This window comes from Nannospalax galili, unplaced genomic scaffold (assembly GCF_000622305.1).
Source record: "Nannospalax galili isolate Female #2095 unplaced genomic scaffold, S.galili_v1.0 scaffold1146, whole genome shotgun sequence".
Lineage (NCBI taxonomy): Eukaryota > Metazoa > Chordata > Mammalia > Rodentia > Spalacidae > Nannospalax > Nannospalax galili.
The window spans coordinates 1,363,880-1,388,333 of NW_008355380.1; the positions used below are offsets into that span (position 1 = coordinate 1,363,880).

Genomic DNA, 24,454 nt, shown 5'->3' on the forward strand with positions numbered 1-24,454 from the left:
TCAGCAATAGTGGAATTGCAGGAGCTGGAGCCTATCCCCAAAGCACATTTCTAGCCTTTGCTTGCATTCTCTCTGATCACCAATGACCAAAACAGGGGTGGTCAGAGGTGGATATGTGCTAGGCAATGACTGTGACTGGTCAACTAAGTTTCATAGTAAGTCTGAAGTTGTTTGCAATCCTGCAATGTAAGTTTCTTCTCTGGCACTCTCTCTGTCCTCAGTAAATGTCCCACAGATACAAACTGTATGAGCTTCTTACATATAGAAATCAAAAGACCAACATAGTGCAGAACACAGAGTAGACAAAACCAGCCACGATGTTTGTCAGAGAGAGGAGAGAGGAGTGACCACAAACCCTAAAACCGCAGGCACACTGGGACGAGCAGTGAGGACAGGAGCCTCATGCCTCAAGGCAAGCCCTGCTATTGTAAAATTGAAACCACAAAAGACAAGTCGAGCCCTCGAGTTGCAAAAGCAAGAGGTTTTTATTTCACACAGGTACCTGGGGGCACAAGTCCTGACAAAGGGAGAAGGGCGCCCCAGGTCTGGGGTTTGGGGTCTTTATAGGGCAGAAGCAGTTTACAGAAGCAGAAGCGTGGTTATTGGTTAGTTTAAACTATTACAAAATGCTCTAGGGGGAGCGGGGGGGGGGGCTTATTTATCATTAAGCCAGATGTTTCAACCATAAAACTTACTTATCAGTGAGTTGGAGATGTCTCAGCCATGAAACTCACTAATTAGAGAGTTGGCCATGAAGCTTACTTATCGGCAAGTTGGAATTCTTGACCAGCACATGACCTGCCTGAGACGTGACTTGTCTGAGAGGCTTCATGGCTCCTGACTTTTATATTTTTCATTACCACCCTGCCCTGTGGAAGTACAGCCGAGCCTCCTAACTGCATGTCAGGGCACCGGTGTGTCTTAGTTAACTGAACTCTGTATCTGTGATACTAGGCCACTACTGATATTTGGGGCTAGACTGTTCTCTGGTGGGGCTTCCAGTGCACTGGAGGGTGTTTTTTGTTTTTTCTGTTGCTGTAATAAAATGCCTGAGGCCTGGTCATTTCTAAGGAATAGAAGTTCATTTGGCTTGCATTCTGTAGAGAAAAGGGTCTATGTTAGCTACACCTTCTGTTTTGAATGTGTTATAAACATGTAGCAAGCAAAAGAACAGGTAGCAGATGGGTCAGATCATCACACCAGGGTCCACAACATCTAGCAGAGATCTACTGGGAATGCCCTGATTGAGATTTCCAGGCAGAGCAGTGTTGTCTGGGGACCAGCTTTGGGATCTCATTCCCACCACGAGATAAACAATAGTGATCTCTGTTGGAAGGGTTTCTCTCTACAGCTGTTCTCACGGCATGGTGTTTTTACTCAATTTACTCTCCTGTTCTCTAGGGAATGACCTTTTCACACTTGGGTTGTTGTGCTGTTCTTTCTTGTCACAGGGCCAGGAGGGCAGCCTGTCCCCAGACAAGAGGCTTTGGAGGTCACTTTGAGACACACATACTTAGATCTGAAATTGGGCGGGGGCTGTGTCTACCCCACATCCAGAGCCAGCTTCTCAGCAAGTCTAAACAGGACATGGCGCTTTACCCATGTATCTTACAGCTGCTCCAGAGGCTGAACGTCTTAAGAGCACAGCTCCGGCATCTGGTGTGGGCCTCCTCACTGCATCCAGGCTTGTCAGGCATCATACGGTGAGACAGACAACTGGGGGTGCTCTTCCTCTTAAAACCACCAGTGCCACTAAGGGTTCACCCTCTGATCCAACACAAGAATCTGTGTGAAACTTCCAACATGGACTCTGGGGGACACATCAACTCTTATCAGGTGTCAGTCAGCATTCTCCATAAGCAGACTTAACTAAAAGCTGCCAGACACTGACAAATGCCTTGGGGAGAAGGGGGACAGCAAAATCCATCCCTGATGAGAACTACTGTGGAAGGCAAGTCACTAATTCCCTGCAAATAGTCCCCCTCCCCCAGCAGGATGTGTCCTATGCTGAGCCAGACACGTGTACATCAAGGGCAGGTGCAAGTGATCACGTGACAGGTAATTATGGAAGCCAGGGTGGGGAGAGGTAGTGAGTCAGGGTGCAGAATGAAGGCTGCACCGGGCTCTACTTGCTGCTTTCATTGCTGGGAGCACAGCACTCACAGAACATCAGGGAGGGCGTGGCGGGTCACACCAAGGTGGCCAGGGGGTAGATGAGGGGGTTCTGGCATTCTGCCCTTGTTTCCCCCCTTGTTCCCCAGTCCACAGGACAGTGCCACCCATGTAAGGTTGGGCCTGTTCTCGTCATTGAATCCTCTGGAAACCCTCACACACGTGTCCCAGGAGTGCCTCACTGCCTTAGGTGACTAATTGGTCACGGAAAAGACCAACTATCAGGCCCCACTGTCACTGTCCGGCCCCAGCCCACGTTAACCAGAACCTCTTCAGTCCCTCCTTCTCCATGTGTCTCTCATCATTCCTCCAACATCCCTCACTCTTCACACATCCCAGGATTAATGACATTCAAGGCCACAGAAAGAGAGATTGCCGAAGGCCTATCTCAAGAGGAGCACAGATCCCAGTCTGGCTTTTCAGGATCGACAAAGGACAGCTTCCCAAAGCGCTGGGATCCCAACGCTGCCCTCAGATACCATTGCATTTTGTCACCTTTGAGTTGAAAAGTGGTCTAACCATTCGAAAGCATCAAGATGCCTCTATAGAGCACACTACTGGAGTTTAAGACCAGGCATTTATAAACGTTTTTAATTGGTATCCCAAAAGACAGCTCTATACAAACAGAATTTCCTATGAGTAAAAGCTTGGGACAACATTGCCCGGGTTGTTTTGCCCCCACAGGAGCCTTCAGACTCAGTCAGTTCTTAAAGCACTTGGAGTCTGCCGACCTTGGTGGTTGGTGCATGGCTGGGAGGCAGAGGCACCACCAGGGGATCTCTACAAGTTCTAGACCAGTCAGGGCTGTAATGTGGGACCTCGTCTGAAAAAGACCAAAGGGAGGAAGAAAGGGGTCGCACTCTGCGGCTGCAGACAAGGCCAGCTGTGTGTTCCTGCTTCACAACGATTCTGGCCTCACTGAATCTCAGTGATCACGAAGGAACTCACGTGGAGGGAAGCAGGCTCAGCAGAACCCTGAGGCGCACGGATCATAATTATGGTTCACATTTTATTTGACTCTGGTAAGGCCAGAACCATTTCCCACGAGGGCTACATCTGCCGCTGCTTGTGCCTGGGGTTGGTCTTGCAGTAGACGAACCAGCGCCCACGCCTCTTCACCAGGTAGCAGTCCCTGCAGCGCTTCCTGAGGACGCCCTTGGTCTTGAAGCCTTGGGAGGGCTGCAGGTGTGGCTGGGCGTGGCACCGGAGAAGCGGAAGCGAGCGCACCTGTGCGCAGGGCGGGGCGCCACTCAGGGTCCCCGCCAGGGCCGTGGAGAAGGCCTGGGGCTTCACGGCCACGCGACTCAGGCGCAGAAGGGGATCCACAACGGAGGCCACCAAGGTCCGCATAAACAGAGCAGCCATGCTGGGGCTGGGCCCGCGGGCACCCCGACTCCTGCACAACCTGCCGGAGAGAAGCGTGTCACCCCGACTCCCTCTCACACCCGCGGGGAGGGAAGCGCGTCACCCCGACTCCTGCTCACACCCGCGGGGAGGGAAGCGCGTCACCCCGACTCCGGCTCCTCGGCACCTCTTAGGACCTCACTTCTCAAAGTCATGGTCGGAGGTCAAAGGGCGCCGCGCAGGCCCCATCAGCGCCGTGGGGCCCGGGAAGGAGCCGGCTTGTCGCCGGGGAGGCGGGCCCGCGCCCTCACGCCGCACCTCCACCCACGGCTGCGTGTCTACCCTTCGGCTGTGCCACATGCCCGGGACTGCGAACCGCGGGGCCCTGGCCGCCCGCCGCACCCCAGACTCACCGGGAAGGGACCCACCGGCCGCACGTTCCGGCTGCACATCCGTGCGCCTGCGCAGTGGGGCGTAGGCGCCACCGCCAGGAAGAAAGATGGCGTCGGGGCGGGCGCACGGACCTCGGCGCATGCGTGCTGTGCCACAGTCCGCCCTTTCTCGCCTATTCCCTAGTTTAGCCCTGAGTGGGAGCGTAGGTGCGCGACGCACTGGGAGAAAAGATGCGAAAATAAGAGCGAAATGCACACTTTTGAGTGAAATGGAAATTACCAACAGGACAACTGGAAAATAACATCCAGACAAAACGCACAGGTCACGTTTCCATTAATGACATTGTGGCACAGTGCAAAGCTGCCTAGGGGGGCAAGTAGGTCAGTGCCCCAGCCAGCCAGCGCCCCAGATAGTCACAGGCCTTACCTTTCTTTCCCTCTGGAGTAATGAGCGTGTCCAAGCACACAGAGTGGAAACAGTTCCACATACCACGTGCACCTGTGGTTTCTGGGGGTCAGCGAATCCATTCATACTACTTTCTGTGTGACGGAGGCTAGCCCTTCTCTGGCTCCTCACCCCACATTTCACACAAGGCTCACTCAGGCCACCTTGGCACAAGGCCATGGGAATACCAGATTCTTGAGTTTTATCACTTTCAAAATAATCTTTTACTTGCTGAGATGGCTCAGCAGGTAAAAATGCTTGCTGTGCAAGCCTGAAGACACGGGTTCGATCCCCAGAACCCTTGGTGGAAGGAGCGCGCTGACTCCTGAAAGTTGTCTTCCGATCTTCACACTGTTCCACACACAGTAATAATAGGAAAATAGATTTTAGACAAATCTGCAGCCCTGAGTGGTAGGAAGACAGGTCTAGGCAAGCCTGGGCATAACTTGGCCCTGTTTCAGAAAACTACAACAAAAAAAACAGCAAGAAAACACCACCACATTTGGGGCCAATTTTCCGATTTGAGAAGGTTTTTAAGTGAGCTAGCTTCTTGTTCTTCCTGTCTCTCCGCCATCTCCACGTTGTTTTCCTTCGTCCTCAGAGCCATCAAGTCCTGAGGCCCTGGTTGAAACACAGAAAAGGGAGATGCCAGGGCTTCAGCCTTCAATCCAGGCTGCAGGAACTCTGCAGGGAACCCTAGCAAGATGTGCAAGCTTCTGGCCCTTACTCGGGAATTAGCTCCCTCACCCCACCCCTGCTCTGACTGTTGGCCTGCCTTCATTTTGTCCCCTTGACGGCAAAGGGTTCGTGTTGCAATGTATGACAGCCACCCTTGAGAAGGATCTAGAAATGACTCCAGTGCAGACAGTTTGCTAAAGGCCGGGACCTGTGGAGGCAATGTGACATGCCCTCAGGATTTGCAGGCTAGGATTTGTATGGGGTCGCTCTTCATAACTGAGACTTTTCATTTTCTTTTTAAAAAATATTTTATTTATTATTTTTAGTGTTTAAGGGTATTGCCTGAATGTATGTGAGTGCACCCTGGGAAGTCAGGAGAGGGCAACGAATCCCCTGGAACTGGAGTTACAGACGGTTGTTAGCTGCTATGTAGGTGCTGGGAATCGAAACCAGGTCTTCTGCAAGAGCAGACAGTGTTCCTAACTGGTTAGCCATCTCTCCATCCCATAACTGAGCTTTTTCAAGGCTGGGTACAAATCACTTGCCATCTGACATCTCAACAAATTCAACAAATGCTTATAAGCCAGGTGTGGTGGTGCAGGCCTTTAGTTCCAGCACTCGGGTGGCAGGTGGATCTCTTCGAGGCCAGCCTGGTCTACATATGACTTCTAGGCCAGCTGGGCCTACAGGGAGACCTTGTCTCAAAAAAAAAAAAAAAAAAAGAAAAAGAAAAGAAATGCTTACAAGATCTCCCCTCCCCAGCCAAAATGTTGAATGTCTAGTTTCCTTCCTTTGCTGAACAATCTATTTCTTTATTCAATAAAAAATTCCGATATTTGGGGGGAGGGGCTGGAGAGACTGCTTAGGTCAAGAGAACTGGCTGTTCTTGTGGAAGACCCAGGTTGGATTCCCACATGGCGGCTAACAACCATCTGTAACTCCAGTTTCAGGGGATCCAACGCCCTCTTCTGACATCCGCGGGCATTGCACTGCATGGGTGCACTTACATGCAGGCAATACACTCATACGCATAAAATGAAATAAAATAAAATTTAATTCCGATATTTAAATCTCTCCACAAAAACGCACACATTGCATCTAGTTTCCACCTCCTTAGCCTTCGCATTAGTGAGGATCAGCCAGGCCTCCAGCAAGGTCTGAAGACCTCGCTCCCGGGCGGACTCAGCTGGAGGCTGCACCTGCCGGAGACCGCCCAGCGCATGCGCACTCACTCAGCGGGAACTAAGTCCAGCCGCGAGCCCTGCGCCTGCGCGGGCGTCCCGTGCGCCGGGTCGGGGTCAGCGCAAGATGGCGGTGGCGGCGACCTTCCGCCGGCTGCTGGCTCTGCCCGGTGCCGCTCGGGGCTTTGGCGTACGAGTGTCCCCGAGCGGGGAGAAGATCACGCACACGGGCCAGGTAACGGCCGCTGCGCCGCGCCTCGAACCCGGGACTGACGGTGGCAGGGCGGGCGGCGCCGGGTGCTTCGGGCACGCGCTGAGGTCGGGCCGGGCACGCGCACCCCTGGTCGGGCTCGCGCGCCTGCTGCCCTGCTGGGCCACTTGGTGCCACCTCTGCCCAGCTCCCGGATGGAGTTGGTGGTCCCACTCCTCCTTTGGATCAGATTTGTCATCTGAAGCCCCAAGCTTCCGTTGTTACTTGAGGAGCCGGTTTTCATCTAAAGCGTTCAATAAAGCTGAGCCAAAACATGGAAAAAGACTGCATGTCCTGAAATGTCAGCTGCAGGACTTAGAGGGGGAAGGGCAGCCTTCCAGCCACATGAGAAAGTGGGGGGTTGGCTCCTGTCTGCAGCTCACCTCAGCCTCCCACCCCCGGGCTGTGCCCTTCCAGTCCAGCATCCCCACGGGACTCCGCTGTGCCCCTGGGTTGTCTGACTGCATCGGTGGCGGTAGGTCCAGGCAGTGTCCCGTGAAGTCTCCTGTCAGCATGATGTGACCTCTTTCCCAATTACCCTGTAAATAACAGATGGTCTTTTTCAGGTTTATGATGATAAAGACTACAGGAGGATTCGGTTCGTAGGTCGTCAGAAAGAGGTGAGTGACGGATCTAGTAAAACGGAAGAATTCACACAACGGGGTTTGGGAGATGGCTCAGTGGTTAAGAGCACTGGCTGCTCTTGGAGAGGACCTGGGTTCTGTTCCCAGCACCCACATGGCAGTGCACAGTGGTTCATAATTCCAGTTCCAGGGGATCCAATGCCCTCTTCTGGTCTCCACAGGCATTGAATGACTCAGGTGCACTTACATAGATGCAGGCAAAACATTCATACACATAAAACAAAAATAGATACATTTCATTTATTTATTTGGGACAGGGTCTCTCTGTAGCCACAGCTGACCTGGAAGTCATGTAGACCAGGTTGGCCTTGATCTCACAGAGCTCTGCCTGCGTCTGCCTCTGATTAAAGGTGTGTGCTACCATGACCAGCCCAAATAAATTTAAAAAATAAATAAAGAAAGAAAGAATTCATAAAATGTCAATAGGTTGAGCATCCCTAATCCAAAAACCTGAATCTTCCAAAATCAAAAGCATTTTGAGCACCAGCATGACACTGCCATGGATTCTACACCTGACTCGTGCTGGGTTGTAGTGGAAACAGGAAGTGTAGAAGTCTTAAATACAGTTGCAGGCTGTGTGTAAAATGTTGAGAAACATAAAGTGAATTTCATGTTCCTGCTTGGGTCCCATCCTTGACATAGTGCAAATATTCTTAAATCCAAAACATTGTCTAGCCCCAGACTTTTCAGAACTGGCACTTAATTTGTAGACTAGGATTTAAAGAATTCCTTTTTTTATTTTTATTTTTTAATTAAGAAAAAAAATTTTTTTGGTCTTTTTGAGACAGGGTCTCCCAGTAGCCCCAGCTGGCCTGGAACTCATTATGTAGACCAGGCTGGCCTCGAACTCACAGAGATCCTCCTGCCTTTGCTTCCCGGTGCTGGGATTAAAGGCATGTGCCACCACGCCTGGCTAAAGAATTCTTTCCATATCTCAAGCTCCCTAGAATTGTAAATTGTTCTGAATGTAATGGTGATAGTATTTATCATTGTGGGTGTTCAGAACATGAATTGTCTGGGGGTAGCAGACGGTAACGTCTCCTCTCCTCCCCGTGAGACGGACAGATCCATTTGTTTATTTTCTAGTGTTATTGTAGTCCTCATTGTTCTGGCCTGTTCATGTACTCCAGCCTTCTGCCCTGTGGTGTGTTCACACCAAGTGCTGGGCCCTGTCCCTGCCTCCATGTATCAGCTCTGTTGAAAATTGTTTTTGTGATTTCTGGCAGGCCTAGCAGAGGGTCAGGGAAGAGCTTAAAGATAAACTGTGAGGTTGTGCAGCCAGGGGCGTGCTTGGAGGGAGGTGGTGGAGGGAGGTCTGTTGGCTGTGCCACAGTGAGCTCACCTGGTCCCGCCCTGATGGATGCTGCTCGGCCCCACCAGTTCTCGTACCTTCTGGTTCAGCACTGTGTCTGGTTCTTACTGTTGTGAGACTTGTCTGCTGCGTGAGGAGGCGTCCAACTTCGGTGTGCCTTCTTTAAGCACATTCCCTAGTGTTGGTAATTAACTTTTTTGAGTCTTAGGATCTTTTTCTTTTTAGCAGGGCTTGGGTGCAACCCAGGTCCCACATATGCTAGACAAGCTTTGCACCCTTGAGCCACACCTTAAGAGACTTTAATAGAGCCCTGGAGTCTGAAGGAGGAGGAGCAAGTTTCACACACCCTGCCCTTGAGGTCTAGCTGCTTGAGCATCTGGCTTGCTAATCCTTGCCTTAGAGTTGATGTTGGAACCTGAGTGTTTGTTTGGCTCCACATTTGCAGAGGACACCTCTGGAGCTGTGCATTCTCTGGGTCTGCACATGTGTGCTAGGATAGTGGTTTCCCTCCCCTGCCTGTCTTCCTCATTGGTCATAGGTTAAGAAGTCAGCTGTGTCTGGACTTGATCTCAGGATCATGGGTAACAACATGCTGGGTTGTTGGCCAGGCCTCTGTGAGAATGGGAGGCATCCAGGAAGCTCCAGTCATGACCTGATGGGGTTCCAATGCCTGCAGAGGACCTAGGGTCTGAGCCTGTGGCAGATATTCATCCTGTGCCATCTACCCCCACCCTGCAAGAAAGGGGCCAGCAGTCAGCCTGAAGTCCTGGGTAGGTGGTGCCCTGAGGTCACCTGAGTGAAGGTGAGGCAAACTTGGAAGTGACCAGTTACTACTTGATTGTCAGTGTGCACTGAGGATATGCTGTCCTGTGGTGGGACGAGGTAACTGCAGCCTTGCTCACAGGTGAGGACCTTTGGTGTCACACTCTAGGCCACCAGGCTGGTATGTGGAGCTCAGGTCTTTCCCTCTGGGGCTCAAGAATGTAGACAAGGAAAGCACGGACGTTCATACCTGCCTCAAGAAATGCCAGGGAACCGGGTCGCTGTGCTGCTGCCCTCGGGCCCTTGCAGGGCAAGTGTCATTGCACTGAAGCCGTGCAGATGCTATAGAGCACTAGGTGATTGGGTCTGTTGTGTACGGCTCTGTGCTGATTTTCTACTGCATCAAGGCTGTGAAACAATTGTGGCTGCAGCAGGCCTCCCTGAAGGACAGACTCTCCTCCGCTGTCAGAGCTCTGTCAGCTCACACCACCCCCAACACGAGTACCCTTCATACCATGTTGGCTCTGAGATGCAAGCACTCTTCATGCTCACGGCTACAGGAAAGCCAGGCCACTGACATGGTCCTGATGTACTCAGTTTATAGCTGAGGAATTATTTACCACCGTGGCAGGTGGCAAGATGAGGTAGGATCATTGGGAGGACAGCTTCAAAGGCTCCAACTGCCTGCCAGATTCCAGGGCAGAGTGTGACCAGAGCTGGGTGTGCTGGGGGATAGTCTGTCTTCGGGTGCTTAGGCTCATTGGCTGAGGTTCTGCACAGCCCACACATCCTTTCATGCTTCCTTCTGAAGGGTGGTGAAGGGAGGTCTGTCCATCCGTCCTCCTGGGGGCACAGCCTGGAGAGACCTGAGGTGGGGCTGTACTGTAATGTCTCTTCCTGTCCCTTCTGGCTGCTCCTTCCAAAGCCTGTGACCTCAGTACTTTGCATGAGGTGAAGGTATTTTGAGTGTAATCTGGATTTAGAAGGGCTTGGCCCTTCAGAAGTCCCATCAGGACCCAGAGGACAATTTTTGAAACTAAATTCATAAACCCCCACCTGGGACCAAAGGCCTGGCTCACACACAGCTCGGAGACTGCTTCTGTCTCCCCTGTGATTTGAACACTACATACATATGTATGCATTTGTACATGTTTTCTGTATGTGGTAGGTGTTAATGTCAGAGGCTCCTGCTGTCCTGATGACTGAACCGAATACTTGCAGCCTCCCGTTCTTGGAGCCTGTCTCATAGCACTGGTCAGTCAGCTGGGGTGTTCTCTCACTTAGCATTGATCTGGTGTATGTCATGGCATCCTGTGTTTACAAGACTCTGTCTTAGTTGAAACAAAGGAGTGGGCTTTCCGTAAGAACTGAAACCAGACTGTAGACTAACTTAACCGAGTGTCGTTCTGCTGAAGCCAGCTAGCTGATCATCGGGAGGAAAATGAAACTGTGGCTCCAAGGTTTTCACATCACCCTGTCTGACAGTTCTTCCTGTTGGCCTTGTCCTGTGATCCCAGTGCTCCCCTTCCCCTCATCCCCTGAGGTGGAAGAGACAGGGCAGAACCTCTTGGAACATAGCATAGGTTTGGCATTGGTCATGAGGTGGTTACTGTCCAAGCTCTCTGTATTCCTGCCTCGAACCAAGTTCCAGGAAGCAGAGTTAATCATGGGAGGTCAGGGTTGCCCTGGAGTTATGCAGTAAATGACAGGAGGGTAGGCGCTTGCCAGTCACAGTGTTGGGGCATCAGCTCTCCTTCCCATGGGGAGATGGCTGGGCTTTAGACAGCCCGGACGGGAGCTGGAGAGTTTGTTAGTGTGGCCTTTGTGGCATACTGTCACCTCCGAAGACTCACAGGATTTACACTACAGGGCTTCATTTGTATGATTGCTGCCTTTGCCTGCTTGGGGCATGCAGTACATCCTTCTCTCCTGGCCCTGTAGGTGCTGGTGTCAAGAAGCAGCGTGACTGTCACAGGGGACTGTGATCACAGGGAACTGTGATCACGGGGGAATGTGATCACGGGGGACGTGATCACGGGGGATGTGATCACGGGGGCATGTGATCACGGGAGACTGTGATGATGGGGGACTGTGATCACGGGGGACTGTGTGCTTGGGGGACTGGAACGTGTAGAATCGGGTGCCTGGTGGCCTTTGCTGAATCAGTCCCTCCATTTCCAGTGTCTTCCATAGTGCCTGCAGAGATGGAACTTGAGGGCGAGATGTGCCTAGGTGTAATCTGTAAGGATACCTAACCCTTCCCAGAATGCTCATGCTGCTGTGAGCTCATGCTTCAGGGTTCTGGTGAGGAGTGTCTCCTCCACACGGCTTTTCCAGCCACTCACAGACCTCACATCAAGCTACATGCTCCCCAGCCTTTGGGCTGTGACCTGATTGTGCTGCTGGGAGTCTGCTCACCTCTCCCTGTGGGCTCCCTGGTGAACACAGGGGTTGTGCAGCCTCTGCTACAGAGGTGGGCGGCATCTGTGAGGCATCTTGCCTCTCTGCTGGGATTCAAGATGGGAAATGCTTGGTGGGCATGGCCTGGGGGCTGAGTGACGCTCCAGAACTTTCCTGCTGACCACCAGGTTTCCTTCAGAGGATGGCTGTCGATGTGTTCAAAAAGGAAGGACCGCTGGAGAAGGGAGGGCAGGATCCTGCTCGCCGGGCATGTGAGGGACACGTGCACTCACTGTCCCGGCATCCTTGAAAATTACAGTGAACCCAACTGATATGCTCAGCCGTGTTATATTTTAAGTTACAACTTGACTCGATCTTCAGTCCTTTGAGCCACTGGAGGCAGCTGCTAGTGCCCCTCAGCTCTCTTCTTTGCAGGCCTCCATTTCCTGGCCCCATCTCTCTCTTCCAGCTCTGATCCACGTCCTTTTTGTGTGGAGCTTGTCCCAGCAGTTGGACAGGTCCTGGGCCTCTGAGGGGTTGCCATACTGCTGGTTGGATGAGGCCTGTGCAGACAGGTCAGTCCTGGTTTTGGTGCAGCTGCAGTTGTGTGCCTTCCCACCATGAGGAGTCGAAATGTCCACTGATTTGGAAGGACTTGTGAAATGATGTCTGTTCACAGACACCTGTGTAGAGGCAGCTTGGTGAGCCTGCAGTGAGTGTGTGCGGGAAAAGCAGAAGAAATGCTCATTCCTTACTCAGCATTCTTTGATGCAGCGATGACTGGGTGTTTAATGAGATTGTAACTGAAGCCCTGGACTTCAGTGTGTGCTGCTTTTCAATCCTTGCAGCCATGGGCTGGGGTCCTGGCTGCTCCTCCAGGTCTACATCAGCGCGGTGGAACTCCAGGCCATTGCTCTCCGTCAGGCCTTTCTTTGCTCACTCCCTGCTTCTGCCCCAACAGTGCTTCTGGCTCTTATAATACCTCCTGCTGTGGACCTGAGCTCGGCTGGGTTTGGGGAGAAGCTGGTCCCTTCCTCTGGGGTGGTGTGTAGAGGCCCCAGTGTGAGCCCCATGTGGGCCCCAGTGTGCCTGGTGCTGACCATTTCCAGTGAAGATGGTGGGCAGGTACTGGTGCGCACCTGCAGGTCTAAGCTGAGTTCAGAGTTCAGACTCTTGCCAACCCTGACCTCACTCATTCCTGTCCTCACAACGGAAGTCCCAGTGACACCTGCAGATACTTTGGAAGTGGTGTCTTTGTTAAGGTGTGTCCATCCGAGGTGTCCTTTATTTTGAAGTTACTCAGATTATTTATGTCCACCTGTTTCTTTTTTATTTCATAAACCTTTAAAAACTTTCTGGTGTAAACTTGTTTCAGAATCAGATTTCTAAAATTTTAAAGGAAGTCTAACGTTTCTCCTTTCTCCTCTGCCTGTCTACCTCCATGATAGGTTCTTTGTGGCTTATCCTGTCCGTGTGTTTAACGACTGTTTAAACCTGTCCGTCTTCTTCCACATAGTGATGACCGATGGCATGTAACCATTCGGTATTCTCATTAGTGATTATCTCCACATTCAATTCACAGTAGTACATGCAGGGTCCTTAGTGACGTATCCCATTGGTGTGCACGTGTCCTTAGTGACATGTCCCATTGGTGTGCAGGTGTCCCTCTCTAATGGCATGTCCTTATTTGGTTTACAGTGGTGTGTGCAGTATCCATCCTTAGTGGCACGTCCCCATTTAGTCTGCAGTGGCATGTGCTGGGTTCTGTCACTGTCTTCTCAGGTGGTTCCCTGTTGATGGACATTTGTGTTGCATGCAAGTGGCCTCCCTGATGCACAGTGGTTTAAAAGATGCTGAGGTGCAGAAAGAGCAGTGAGAGGAAAACAGAAGGCAAGGGCCGTGATCGTGACACCTGATGTGGTGGGATTTAGGCCCGGGAAACATTGGGTGGATAAATGGTGCTTCAGTGTGGTAGCGTGTCACAGTGTGCTGGAAGAGTTCCAGTGACTTCACCCGTAGCATGGGAGCTGTGTCTAGGAACAGACACTGTAGACATCCCAGGCAGTAGAGGCACACTGAGAACAGGGTCTTTTTCTTTTTTTTCTTTTTTAAATATTGTATTATTTTATGTGTATGAGTGTATTGCCTGCATGTGTGTAAGTGCATCCGTGTCATGCAATGCCCACAGAGGTCAAAAGAGGGCATTAGATTCCCCTCGAACTGGAGTTAGAGATGGTTGTTAGCCTCCATGTGGATGCTGGGAATTGAATCTGGGTCCTGTGTGAGAGCAGTCAGTGCTCTTAACCACTGAGCCATCTCTCCAGACCCATAGGGCATTTTTCAAACGGACAAAAATAAGTTCCTGCGAGGTGCACAGCATCATCAGGATGCAGTACTGGAATCACAACTTGCAGTTATGACGAACAGTAATCAAAGGCATATGTAAGGAAGGAGATGGTAAATTCGAAGCTGATGAAGTAGAACGTGCTTAGCGTGAGATCCCCGCTCTGTGAAAACCTGGTGAGCTAAGTCATCCTTACAGTGAAACCACCTGATCGGAAAGAAAGTGCATCAAAGTCCAAGTGACCTGAGGGAAGGGATGATCGATGAGCAGACTGTAAACACCAACAGGTGACCATGCTGCTCACCAGGGTGCACATACATAGGACATTTTAACTGAAATGGATAATTTTACAGAAAGAGAAGCAAAGTGTTCAGTGTTCGGGTACCCCCAAACCCGGGTGGTTTCACAGGTGGATTTTCCTGGGCCTTTGTGTTTCCAATAACCCCAGTGCTGTGTTCATGATTCTTAGGAACACAGAGGTGTTCCGTCGCAAGGACAAATGGCGTGTGTCTGCCTGGATTGAATTGATTTTATTGTGTTTTGAAGGATTTCAGCACTTGTTTTGAGGGAAATTGTGTGTTGACAATATGTAGATTTGGGTGAGTGCTCATAACTTGTGAAATTTACAGCTTTTATATTTAACTGTCTCTTCCCTTTTCTTGTTCTAGGTGAATGAGAGCTTTGCCATTGATTTGATAGCAGAGCAGCCCGTGAGTCAGGTGGACCATCGGATCATAGCCTGTGACGGCGGGGGCGGTGCCCTGGGTCACCCCAAGGTGTACATAAACTTGGTATGGAGCACCAGTCCACGCCCCTAAGCAGTTGCTGGGTCTCAGTGCTCAGCTTCTCTCCCAGCCATCTGTTCTCGCTGCCATCTCCTGCCGTGCTCTCGAGGTGACCCCCCCCCCAGTGCTCACTCTCACAGTCAGCTGTGCCATAGGAACCGATAGTAGGGTGTGTCAAAAACTCCTTGCTGACCATGCATGGTGTAGTATGTTCTGTGTGATGGGCACACACTCCTGCCTCCTATAACATGGACGCAGCAGGCTTCCCTCTGGCCAATGTTGCTATGGACCTGGGTTAGCTGTAATCACACCAGGTGGTTGCTAGTGCCTCCGGAGTTCTCTCGGCTTACAGATGGGCTATCCCACGTGCTTACATGGTTGACGTTTAGAGCTGTCTGCATCCTGATCTCCTCTAAAGGACCCCCGTCAGATCGGTGCAGGGCCCACCACCGTGACCATGTTCTCACCATGCTTGCCGTTTTAAAGGCCTGATCTCTGGATCCTTCGTGCTGAGGATTAGGGCTCCAGTGCAAGGAGATGTAGGTTATTTTGGAATATCCCCGCGCAGTCTTATTTTTGTTGGACAGTTCAGTTACCAACAAAGTAGAGGGCACGAGAGTTGGCTCTGGTTAAGAGCACTGGCTGCTCTTGCAAAAGACCCAGGTTGATTCCCAGCACCCACATGGTGGCTAACAACCATCCTAACTGCAGTTTCAGGGAATCCGACGCCCTCTTCTGACCTCTGCGGGCATTGCATGACATGGGTACACTTAGATGCAGGCAATACACTTATACACATAAAATAAAAATAAAAATAAATAGAAAAGAGTGGGCCCGAGACCGTAGAATGAAACCATGTACGTCATGGGGCTTGGGTACAGCTCCATGCTAGCACATGTGGCTGTCACGTGTGAGGCTGGGGTGCTTCCCCAGCACCACAATACAAAAGAGCTGTGGGGGGTTGGGGGGGTCTGGCCTGGCTCAGGCCTGTAGTCTTAGCTCTGTGAAGCTGAGCAGGAGGATCCCAAGTTCAAGGTGTCTTGAGCTACACAGGGGTTTACTCTGAGCAACTTAATGAGACCCTGTGTCAAAATAGAAAGTCGAGACGGCTGGGGAGGCAGCTTCGTGGTGAGGTGCTTTCCTTGAATGTGCAGGGCCCTAGATTTAATCCGCGGCAGTGCAGAAGAGAAACAGAAGAAAGGAGGATGTGTGGTCCATGGGGAGCAGCGAGTTCTCGACTGCCGTGCGCTGCTGCTCCAGTAGCTATAGGGCTAACTGGGATTTGAGGTCAGATATGAAAGCACGAGTTCTTTCCTGTTAAATCTTTCAGGACAAAGAAACAAAAACGGGGACGTGCGGCTACTGCGGCCTGCAGTTCAAGCAGCACCATCACTAGTGTGGGCCATGCACCGGCCCGCCACCATCTGTGAGCATCTCCATGCTAGGCGTACGGGGTGAAGTTGCTGCTCCATGTGAAAGGCGCCCCTCATTAGGAATAAAGGACACCACCACTGTGCACAACGCGCTGAGTTTGTTCCTTTCCTAAAGGTGTGAACTGGAAGTGACTGCTCAGATGTGAAGAGGGGTGGCTTTGCTTCTGCCAGCTCCCTGACCGGTGCTGGCTGATGTGTGGGCGCCGGGGCCTTCCTTCCTCAGCTCTTGTTTGCGTGACCTGAGCAGGTGTGGGTGGGGTGGAGGACGGTCTTGGCTCTCCCTTCCACACACCTTGTAGCCCAAAGCCCCAGTGGCCTTAGGCCTCAGAATGTCTGGTACAGAGCTGTGCTCTCTCCTTACCCTTCACCTGCAGGTGCGGCTTCCTCCTCCCCCTCCTCACCACGAAGCAGGGCATCTTCAATCCCAGGGATCTAGACACCTGTTAGAGGCATTGAGTCATCCACCCAGTGAAGGAGTCAGGGTTATGGTTATGTAGTGCGGCCGTGGACCACAAATAAGCTGGCTGGAACGGGGGTTGGGGGTGGGCACATGGGCTCTCCAAAGGCAAACCCAAGGACATGGGAGCATCGGGAGGAGGTGGGGTGTGGGTGCCTGGATGGACAGTACCGTGGGTTAGGTGCTTTTTAGTAGTCATGGTAGAGCGCTCCTGCAGTGCTGGCAGTACTGGGCCTCTGAGCCCAGGACCGCTGGGTGGCAGAGCCAGAGGCTTCTAGCTCCAGGCTTTAGAAGACAGAGACATCGGCCTAGGCCGTCAAGGGGAAGGGCTGGGTTTGCACCAGTCACAGGTCTGCTGTGCCGCCAGTGAAGTGCTGCCCTTGAGCCTGGGAAATAGCTGCAGGTTCTCAGTGTCATTTAGAGGGTCAGGGAGGTGATGGCAAGAAATCCAGTAAAACTGTTCTGAACAGCCTTCCGGAGCTGGTGCTTGGCTTCGGCAGTAAGCAGCAGCCCTAAATAGTTTCCTTGAGGCCCTGTGGTGTGTTCAGTGCTGCTTGTGCAGCCACGAAGGGACAGCCAGCTGGCTGCTGGCCTCATAGTCCTTTGCTCGAGACAGCTTGGTCACCAAAGTGCCTCACAGCTGCTACTTAGAGAATCAAACCACCCCTAGCATCTTAGCTTGTTTTTTTCAGGGGGGGGGGGGCACTAAAGTGCTTTTACAACAAAGACTTAATAACATGAACTGATTTAATAGGATTTAACAGTGTGTTTACAATGCCAAACTCCTGTCCAAGTATCCCAGGGAAAGGTGGTCCCTCTGATACATGAAGATTGGAGACCTTGATGGAGCCTGGGGGACACAAGGACGTTGGGGACCAAAGAAGACCATGGTGGTGAGCCTAAGCTGTATAAACCTGTGCTGATGGAAGGGACTGCCGACGGGGCCCCTGAGGTGGGCCACAAAGGCAGGAGCTGGTACAACTAGGTGTGCTCTGCTTTTAAAAGAGAATTAAGCTTGGCTGGGAAAGAAGATAGAGTTACCCAGCAGTGGGTCTGCAATGAGAGGAGCTGGGGGTGGCGGGGGAAGAAACTGGACCAAAGGGGAATGAAGGGGCAAATGAGACGGGAAGTCATTTGGGGGGTTTTAAAGTTTTTTAATAAAAATAAATGTGTTTGTGGGTATGCCATATGTGTACAGGTGCCCCACCCACAGAGGCCAGAGGGGGATGTTGGATCACCTAGAGCTGGAGTTACAGGCATTTGTGAGCTTCCAGATGATGCTGGGCATCTCCAGTTTTCTGAAAGGGCAGGAAGAATTCTTAACTGCTGAGCCATCTTTCTAGCCCTGATTAAATTTTTTTGTAATTTCACGTTTGCCTTGCATATTGACCACTCACACCATGTCTCTACCACCCCTGCCCACTGCTCCCCCCCCCCACTGACCTACTGAGATTAATTAGGGGTGTTTGTGTGACCATGAGTTTGGAGCTGTCTGTTAGGGTCTCAGCTCACCAGAGGGTCCACAACTAAAGACAGCAGACCCCTTCTCCCTGAGTCTATCTGTAGCCACTAGTTCAAAGGTAAAGGATAAGGCCCATTGAGTCCCTGCCCCGTCCTTGACTATCATTGATAGGGCTGGCCTTGCCAGGCCCAGTGCAGGTTACAGCAGTGAGTTCATTGTTGCTTTGCTGTCCCAGTCCATTGAATGGCGTTCTGTAGCCCTTCTCCCCACCTACCAGCCGTTAGTGTTCTGTGGCTTCTCAGTATCCCCCGAGCCTCCGAAGGGGTGGCCTACATCTCCACCAGTCTCTGCATTTCGTGCAGCCGTGAGTCTGAATTCACCATCGTAGGGGAGCTGCTCCACGGCTGGGAGCTGCTTTCGTCTGTGGGTGCGCGCAGTTTGCTGCTGTGGGACTTGGGTTACCCACCGGAGACACTCCCCACGGTGGGGCCTGCCAGCTCAGACTGGATGTTGGCTGAGCTTGTAGCACCAGACGATGGTACCCCCTCCCCTGTGGGTCTTCAGTCTGATCAGAGGGACGTTGGTCTCCCACCGGGATGGTTAGCAAACCATCTTTATCCTGGTTACCCCCTCCCCCCAATCCCACACTCTCATCTCCCTACCCGCCTCGAGCCTTCCACCTACTGCGCACTCTTTACTTTTACTTTCGTTTTGCCTGTCTACCTTCCCTTAAGATAACCGCCCCCCCCAGCCCCGTTTTCTGACTTCCACAGTATTCCACGTTAGGCACTGAGCGAAGCTGCGTCAGGACCCTCGTATGGGAGAACACGTTCTTTCATCCTTTGAGGCCTGGGTTGTTACTCAGAATAATTTTTTCCCGATTCCATTTCTCTGCAGATTTCATAGTTTATTTTCTTTGTAGCTCCATTGTGCATATGCTTTGTGTTTTCATTATCCGTTCGTCAATTGTTAGGCATCTAGGCTGCTCTCATTTCCTAGTTACCGTGTGTAGGGCAGCAATGACAAGGGCGTGGGTGTCCTGAGATGGGAGAGGCCTTTGGGCATGCCTGGGAGTGGTACGGAGGGTCCTATGGTAGTTTTATTTTCAGAAAACAAACCTCTAGGCTGATTTCCAGAGTGACTGCACTAATTTACATTCCCACTAACAGTGTGTAAATGTTCCCTGTTCACATCCATGCCACCATTTCTGCTTGGTGTTTATTCCTGAGGCCAGTCATCTGACTGGGTAAGATGGAATCGTAACATAGTTTTAATGTGCATTTCTCTAATGGCTGAGGATGTTGAACACTCTTTTAAGGGGTTCCTGGCCATTTGTATTCCATCTTTCGAGAGCTCCGTTTACTTCTGTAGCCCATTTGTTAACTGGTGTTTGATTTTGGAGTTCTTTGTATTCTTTGTATGTCCTTGTCACTGACCTTCCAGATACACAGCAGGAAAGATTTCTCCCCCATTCTGTGGGCTGCCTCCTCACTTGACAGGTTCCTTTGCTGTGAAGAAGCTTTTTCATTTCATGAGATCGCATTTGTAGAAGTGATAGGAACTCTAAACACATAAAGTCAGAAAGAATGCAGAGAAAACTAGCAGCAAGCTGTGTTGGCTGGGCTTCCTGCAACGGGCAAGAGCTGGACTCTGCAAGCAGGCGGGAGGCTGGGAAGTCCCTCTGAGAACTGGGCCTGCAGGACTATCCGCAGGAGGAATCACAGTTCATACCAGCTATAGACTCGGGGAGGGCAGGGGAGGGGGGCTTGGTCCAAGGGTGGCCTCCTATACAGCAAGCCAGCTCTAGAGAAGTAGTTCTGTGTCTCACACAGGAGCCATCTTGACATGAAGTGTGTGCTGTTAGGGACCAAATTGCTCCAGGTAACAGGAAGCTTGGAGCAGTCACCACTCAGGGTAGCTATGGATACCACACCAACTGAGAGACCGCCACACAAGTCAGTTGTGACTGGCATGAGCCCCTGAGGTGTGAGTAGAGGTGCTGCTGCTGTGTGGATGAATGGGTGACAGCCTCGGTGCGCCTACCCTCCGAGGAGTGACGTGTCATGTAAGGAGTCTCCCGGGAGCAGGTCTCCCAGGAGAGTGGCAAGACCAACAGTGGCCACATCCGGGCATCCCCACAAGTGGGGCCCCTACCCACATGGAGACAGCCAGGGTGTATGCTGCTCTGAGGCTGCCCTGGCCAGGCACACAGAGTGTGGGCTGATGGTACGCAGCACCCTGGGGCAACCCTCAACCCGAAAGCTCGGTGGGTAAGGGTTTGCTGGGGCACAACGTTAATGCCCACCCAGCCCAGAGTGGAGAGACTGTGCCTGCAAAGAAGTGTCTCCACACAGAGCAGGAACTTCTGTCTAATCTGAAAGCAAGCAAGCAGTGGTAGCTGTGCTTTATCTGACCAACCAGACTTCAAGTCAAAGATCACAGTAAGGAAAACGTCCTTACATATTGCTAAGGGAGCAGTTGTGGGGCTGCGATGATGCTCAGTCAGCAAAGTGCTTGCTCACAAGCATTACAAAGAATGGAATCTACCTCTAGGTAAAGACAGGCCCTTGTTAAGGGCTAATTCAGTGGGGCAGTGTATTAGTTAGTTTTCTGTTGCTGTGATAGAAACAATGTGACCAAAGGAACTCATAAAAGAAAGAGTTTATTTGAGCTTATGGTTCCAAGGGGCAGGAGTCCATCATGGCAGGGAGGCATGGTGGCAGACGTGGTTGGAGGAGGAGCAGAAGCTAAGCTCTACATCTTCAATCAGGCACAGGAAGCAAAAAGAGACTATGGACTTTTACGTGTTTGGATTTTTTAAGGACTGTGAGGCTTTTAAGTTTGTACTGTCTTATGTTGTGATATTAATGTTAACATCATGTCTTGGGGATAAGAATTGTAAAGCTTATGGTTTAATAGTGGTGTGTTTGTGTGTCAAGTTGACAAGGGGTCAATTGTGCTAGATAGCTTTAGTGTCAACTTGACACACCTGGGTTGAGGGAGCCTCAACTGGGGAATTGCCTTCATTGGACTGGCCTGTGGCCATATCTGTGGGGCATCTTCTTGATTGTTGAGTGATGTGGGAGGGCCCAGCCCACTGTGGGTGGTGCCACCCCTGGGCAGGTGGGCCTGTGTAGCATAAGAAAGGCTGAGCAGGGGCCAGGGGATCAAGCCAGTAAGCAGCGTTCCTCCATGGCCTGTGCTCCAGCTCCTGCCTCCAGGTTCCTGCCCTGAGTTCCTACCTTGGGCTCCCTGATGACCTGTGACCCAGGAGACATAAGCCAAATAAACCCTTTCCTCCCCAAGTGGGTAGTGGTCAGAGTATTTTGTCACAATTGAGAACAAACTACACCAGTGTGTTTCAACTTTTGATTTTTACTGATTTTTATTCTATGTGTATGAGGGCTTTGTGTGCATGTGTATAAGTACACCCACACGTCCAGTGCCTGTGGAGGCCAGGAAAGGGCGTTGGATCCCCTGGGTGGTTCTGGTAACTGAACCTGGGTCCTGTGCGAGAACAGCCAGTGCACTTAACTGCTGAGCCATCCCTCCACCCCCAGTATATCTCTGTTTTAATCCACAGTTTTTGCCCTATTCTGCCTCATCTGCCCCAGCTTTCCATGCTGCTTCTCCTTTGCTTGGGAGAATTATTTTATCCATCATTGTTTTTCTCTGGACAGACCAGAAGTTTACTTCTCTTCAAGGCAGGAAAGTCACATGAAGCTGGGGAATGATGGTGCCCACATGGTGAAAGCAGTTCCAGTATCCCACGACACAGGGTGGCATGAGAACACAGTTATAGGAGGTTGAAGTGGCCAAGCACAGGACGAGCAGGCGGCGGGCGTGAGGAGGGTGGGGGCTCACCTCTGTGGTGAGCTGCTGTCGGGCTGGGCTGAGTTATGCACCCGAATGTGGACGGAGGCGTGGTGTGAGTGGCTCCAGTGCTGTCCAGCTCACCACTTCTGCATTGTAAGTCATGAGCATTGTGTCTGTGGAGCTTCTGGAGTGGGCAGTTCTAGGAATGAGGACGGAATAGGGGAGGTGTTGAGTAACTTTTGCATACTTTTTGGAATTTGTATGGTAAATACGTCATATAAAAATACTGTTTCTAACACAGAAAAATAATCTTATCGCAGAAAAATCTTATCAACATAATGGATTGGATTTTAAAGAAGAGAAAAATCTAGCATGTTCATCAGCACAGTGGTGTGAGCTGCGGCATTCACACTGAGCCAGTCCCCAGTGAGGGATTCCCATTCCATGGCAGCACTGTCTGACAGAAATGACTGCAGTTCCTGCTAAGCCACACACAGCTTTCATCCCACCATGTCCTGCCTCCAGCCAGCAAGTGGACTTAGCAGTGGAGGGGTGACCCCACTCCCTGAGCCTCCATCACCTGCTGTCCTTACCAGATCAGCAGCAATCACATGCACTGCGTATGGTTGTGTGTTGAACAGCCACTACTATTTGAAAAGTTCCCCAGATTTTGGAGGGAATAGATGTAGCTAATAACATTGAATTTTTAAAAATCATCCCAAGTTCTTTTAGCAAAGTGAATCTGGATCCAGCTGAGTCTTTTGTTGGTTATTGTTCGAGAATTTCATATATAGATAAAATGTGGGTTAATCAAGTGCAGTCCCATTCCATCCCCTCCAGGTCCTCCCCCAGCACCTCCACCACTTCCCCTCCGGTATAAGCTACTTTTCTGTTGCTGTGATAGAAACACTGACCCAAGCAACTTATAGAAGGAAGAGTTGATTTGAGCTTACAGTTCCAAAGTAGCAGGAGTCCATCATGGTGTGGAGGCTTGGTGGCCAAGGTGGCTGGAGGTGGAGCAGAAGCTAAGCTCTACATCTTCAAGCAGGCACAGGAAGCAAGAGAGCTGCTCAAGATCTGGCAATGCTTAAGAACTCTCTAAGCCCACCCCCATTGATATGCTTCCTCCAAGATAGCCACACCTAAAACCTCCCAAAACAGTGCCACCATGTGGGGACAAAATGTCCAAATAGTTGGAGCCTATAGGGGACATTTTCATTCAAACCTCCACGCTCCACCCCCTGGCCCCCATAGGCTCATGACCACATAAAATGTAAAATGCATTTAGTCCAACTTTAAAAGTCCCCATAGTCATTATCAATCTCACTACTATTCAAAAGTCCACAGTCCAACATCTCTTATGAGACTCAAGGAAAACTGTAAGCCCCTGTAAAATCAAAAGACAAATTACATGCTCCCAACACAGTGGAATCAGATACACATTCTCATTCCAAAAGGGAGGAATGGAGGCATAGTAAGGAAATACCAGACCAAAACAAGACCAAAAACCAGCAGGGCAAACACCAAATCCAGTAGCTCCAGGTCTGACTTCTGTGACTTTACTTCCAAAGGGCTTAGATGGCTCAGCCTCTCCAGCTTTGCTGCACACAACATATATCTCTGGTACCACTGGTACCACTCCCTGTACGCAGGTCTTCTTGGCAGATGCCTCCCAGCTCTGGCATAATGAATGTCGTCTTGCGGTCTCCACTGCCAACCAGGCCTCACCTTTACAGCTTCACCCAATGACCCATCAGGACTTTCTCTAGGCAGGGGCACCCCTGCTCCACACTGCCTGGCTTCAGCGGCTCTCTGAAACTACAGAGGAAGAACTGATGACCCCTTCACTCTTGCATCTTTCATGCCTGTAAAGCCAGCACCAGCTGAACTGCCAAGTTTGACTGCAAGTTTGGGATGGACCCTGGCCTGCTTTTTCCATTCTAGAAGCTTTTCTCTTCCATGGTCCCTGCAGCATTTTCCTTTCACAAGTTGGAGGTTTAGCTGGGTGTGGTCTTGCCCTGGAGGCACTATCTCCATTGTTTAGGTGCAAATCTCTAGGCCCCTCCTTAATCACTTTAATCTTATCAAAAGGATCCTCTCAGCACATGCCTGGGCTCCAACATTTATCTTCCTAGTGCTCTTTTTTCATCCAAACTGCACATCCTGTATTTTTCTGCCCCATTTGCTCTTTTTTCACTGTAAATCTGTATAATATTCACCATTAGTAGCCACGCCACCATTTCCATATTAGGCTGACTTGAAGTTTTTTCTGCCAGAGAAATTAGTCCATGGCTTTTCAACTTAGCCTCAGACAAGCTTTGTGGCTGTGGACAGACACCAGCCAGACTCTGCCAAAATGTCCCAAGTGCTGCTTAAGTCCTTCTTTCCCCCTAGAACTACATTGTTCTCAGCACTACTTTCTTCCAAGTGTTTACTAGAATGGTCTGTTAAGCGCTGCTTACACCCCTCAACTGCTTTTCTAGCCCAAACTTCCAAAGTTTTCCACATTCCTCCAGAATCCCACATGGTCAGGTTTCTTCACAGGAAACGGCCCACTCCTGGTACCAATTACTGTAT

General features: G+C 51.0%; 2 protein-coding genes across 5 annotated transcripts; one reads left to right on the forward strand and one right to left on the reverse strand.

The window, feature by feature from the left end:
- Nucleotides 1-2,741: 2,741 nt before the first annotated feature.
- Mrpl36 (mitochondrial ribosomal protein L36) lies at nucleotides 2,742-4,009 on the reverse strand. Of its 3 annotated transcripts, none has more exons than XM_008852515.3 (2): nucleotides 3,930-4,009; nucleotides 2,742-3,577 (listed from the first exon to the last, which is right to left on the reverse strand). In XM_008852515.3, exon 2 carries the CDS (start codon nucleotides 3,535-3,537, stop codon nucleotides 3,223-3,225), a length of 315 nt encoding a protein of 104 aa, XP_008850737.1. In that variant the 5' UTR covers nucleotides 3,538-3,577; nucleotides 3,930-4,009; the 3' UTR covers nucleotides 2,742-3,222. The 3 variants fall into 3 exon arrangements, with proteins under 3 accessions (XP_008850737.1, XP_008850738.1, XP_029411628.1); XM_008852516.3 differs by lacking the exon at nucleotides 3,930-4,009 and adding an exon at nucleotides 3,659-3,773; XM_029555768.1 differs by lacking the exon at nucleotides 3,930-4,009 and adding an exon at nucleotides 3,719-3,742.
- Nucleotides 4,010-6,289: 2,280 nt separating this feature from the next.
- Nucleotides 6,290-16,230, forward strand: Ndufs6 (NADH:ubiquinone oxidoreductase subunit S6). 2 transcript variants are annotated; one of them, XR_003846989.1, is made up of 4 exons: nucleotides 6,290-6,447; nucleotides 7,029-7,082; nucleotides 14,593-14,818; nucleotides 16,040-16,230. XR_003846989.1 is itself a non-coding variant. In XM_008852517.3 (4 exons), exons 1-4 carry the CDS (start codon nucleotides 6,340-6,342, stop codon nucleotides 16,103-16,105), a joined length of 351 nt encoding a protein of 116 aa, XP_008850739.1. In that variant the 5' UTR covers nucleotides 6,290-6,339; the 3' UTR covers nucleotides 16,106-16,230. The 2 variants fall into 2 exon arrangements, 1 of the variants encoding a protein (XP_008850739.1); XM_008852517.3 differs by having other exon boundaries at nucleotides 14,593-14,715.
- Nucleotides 16,231-24,454: the final 8,224 nt, after the last annotated feature.

Excerpts from the sequence above, each read along its gene's own strand:
- Ndufs6 (XM_008852517.3), top strand. The coding sequence starts at position 6,340 with ATGGCGGTGGCGGCGACCTTCCGCCGGCTGCTGGCTCTGCCCGGTGCC. Across the intron at positions 6,448-7,028 it reads AGATCACGCACACGGGCCAG|GTTTATGATGATAAAGACTA; the intron begins GTAACGGCCGCT and ends GGTCTTTTTCAG. Across the intron at positions 14,716-16,039 it reads CCAAGGTGTACATAAACTTG|GACAAAGAAACAAAAACGGG; the intron begins GTATGGAGCACC and ends TAAATCTTTCAG.
- Mrpl36 (XM_008852515.3), bottom strand. The coding sequence starts at position 3,537 with ATGGCTGCTCTGTTTATGCGGACCTTGGTGGCCTCCGTTGTGGATCCC.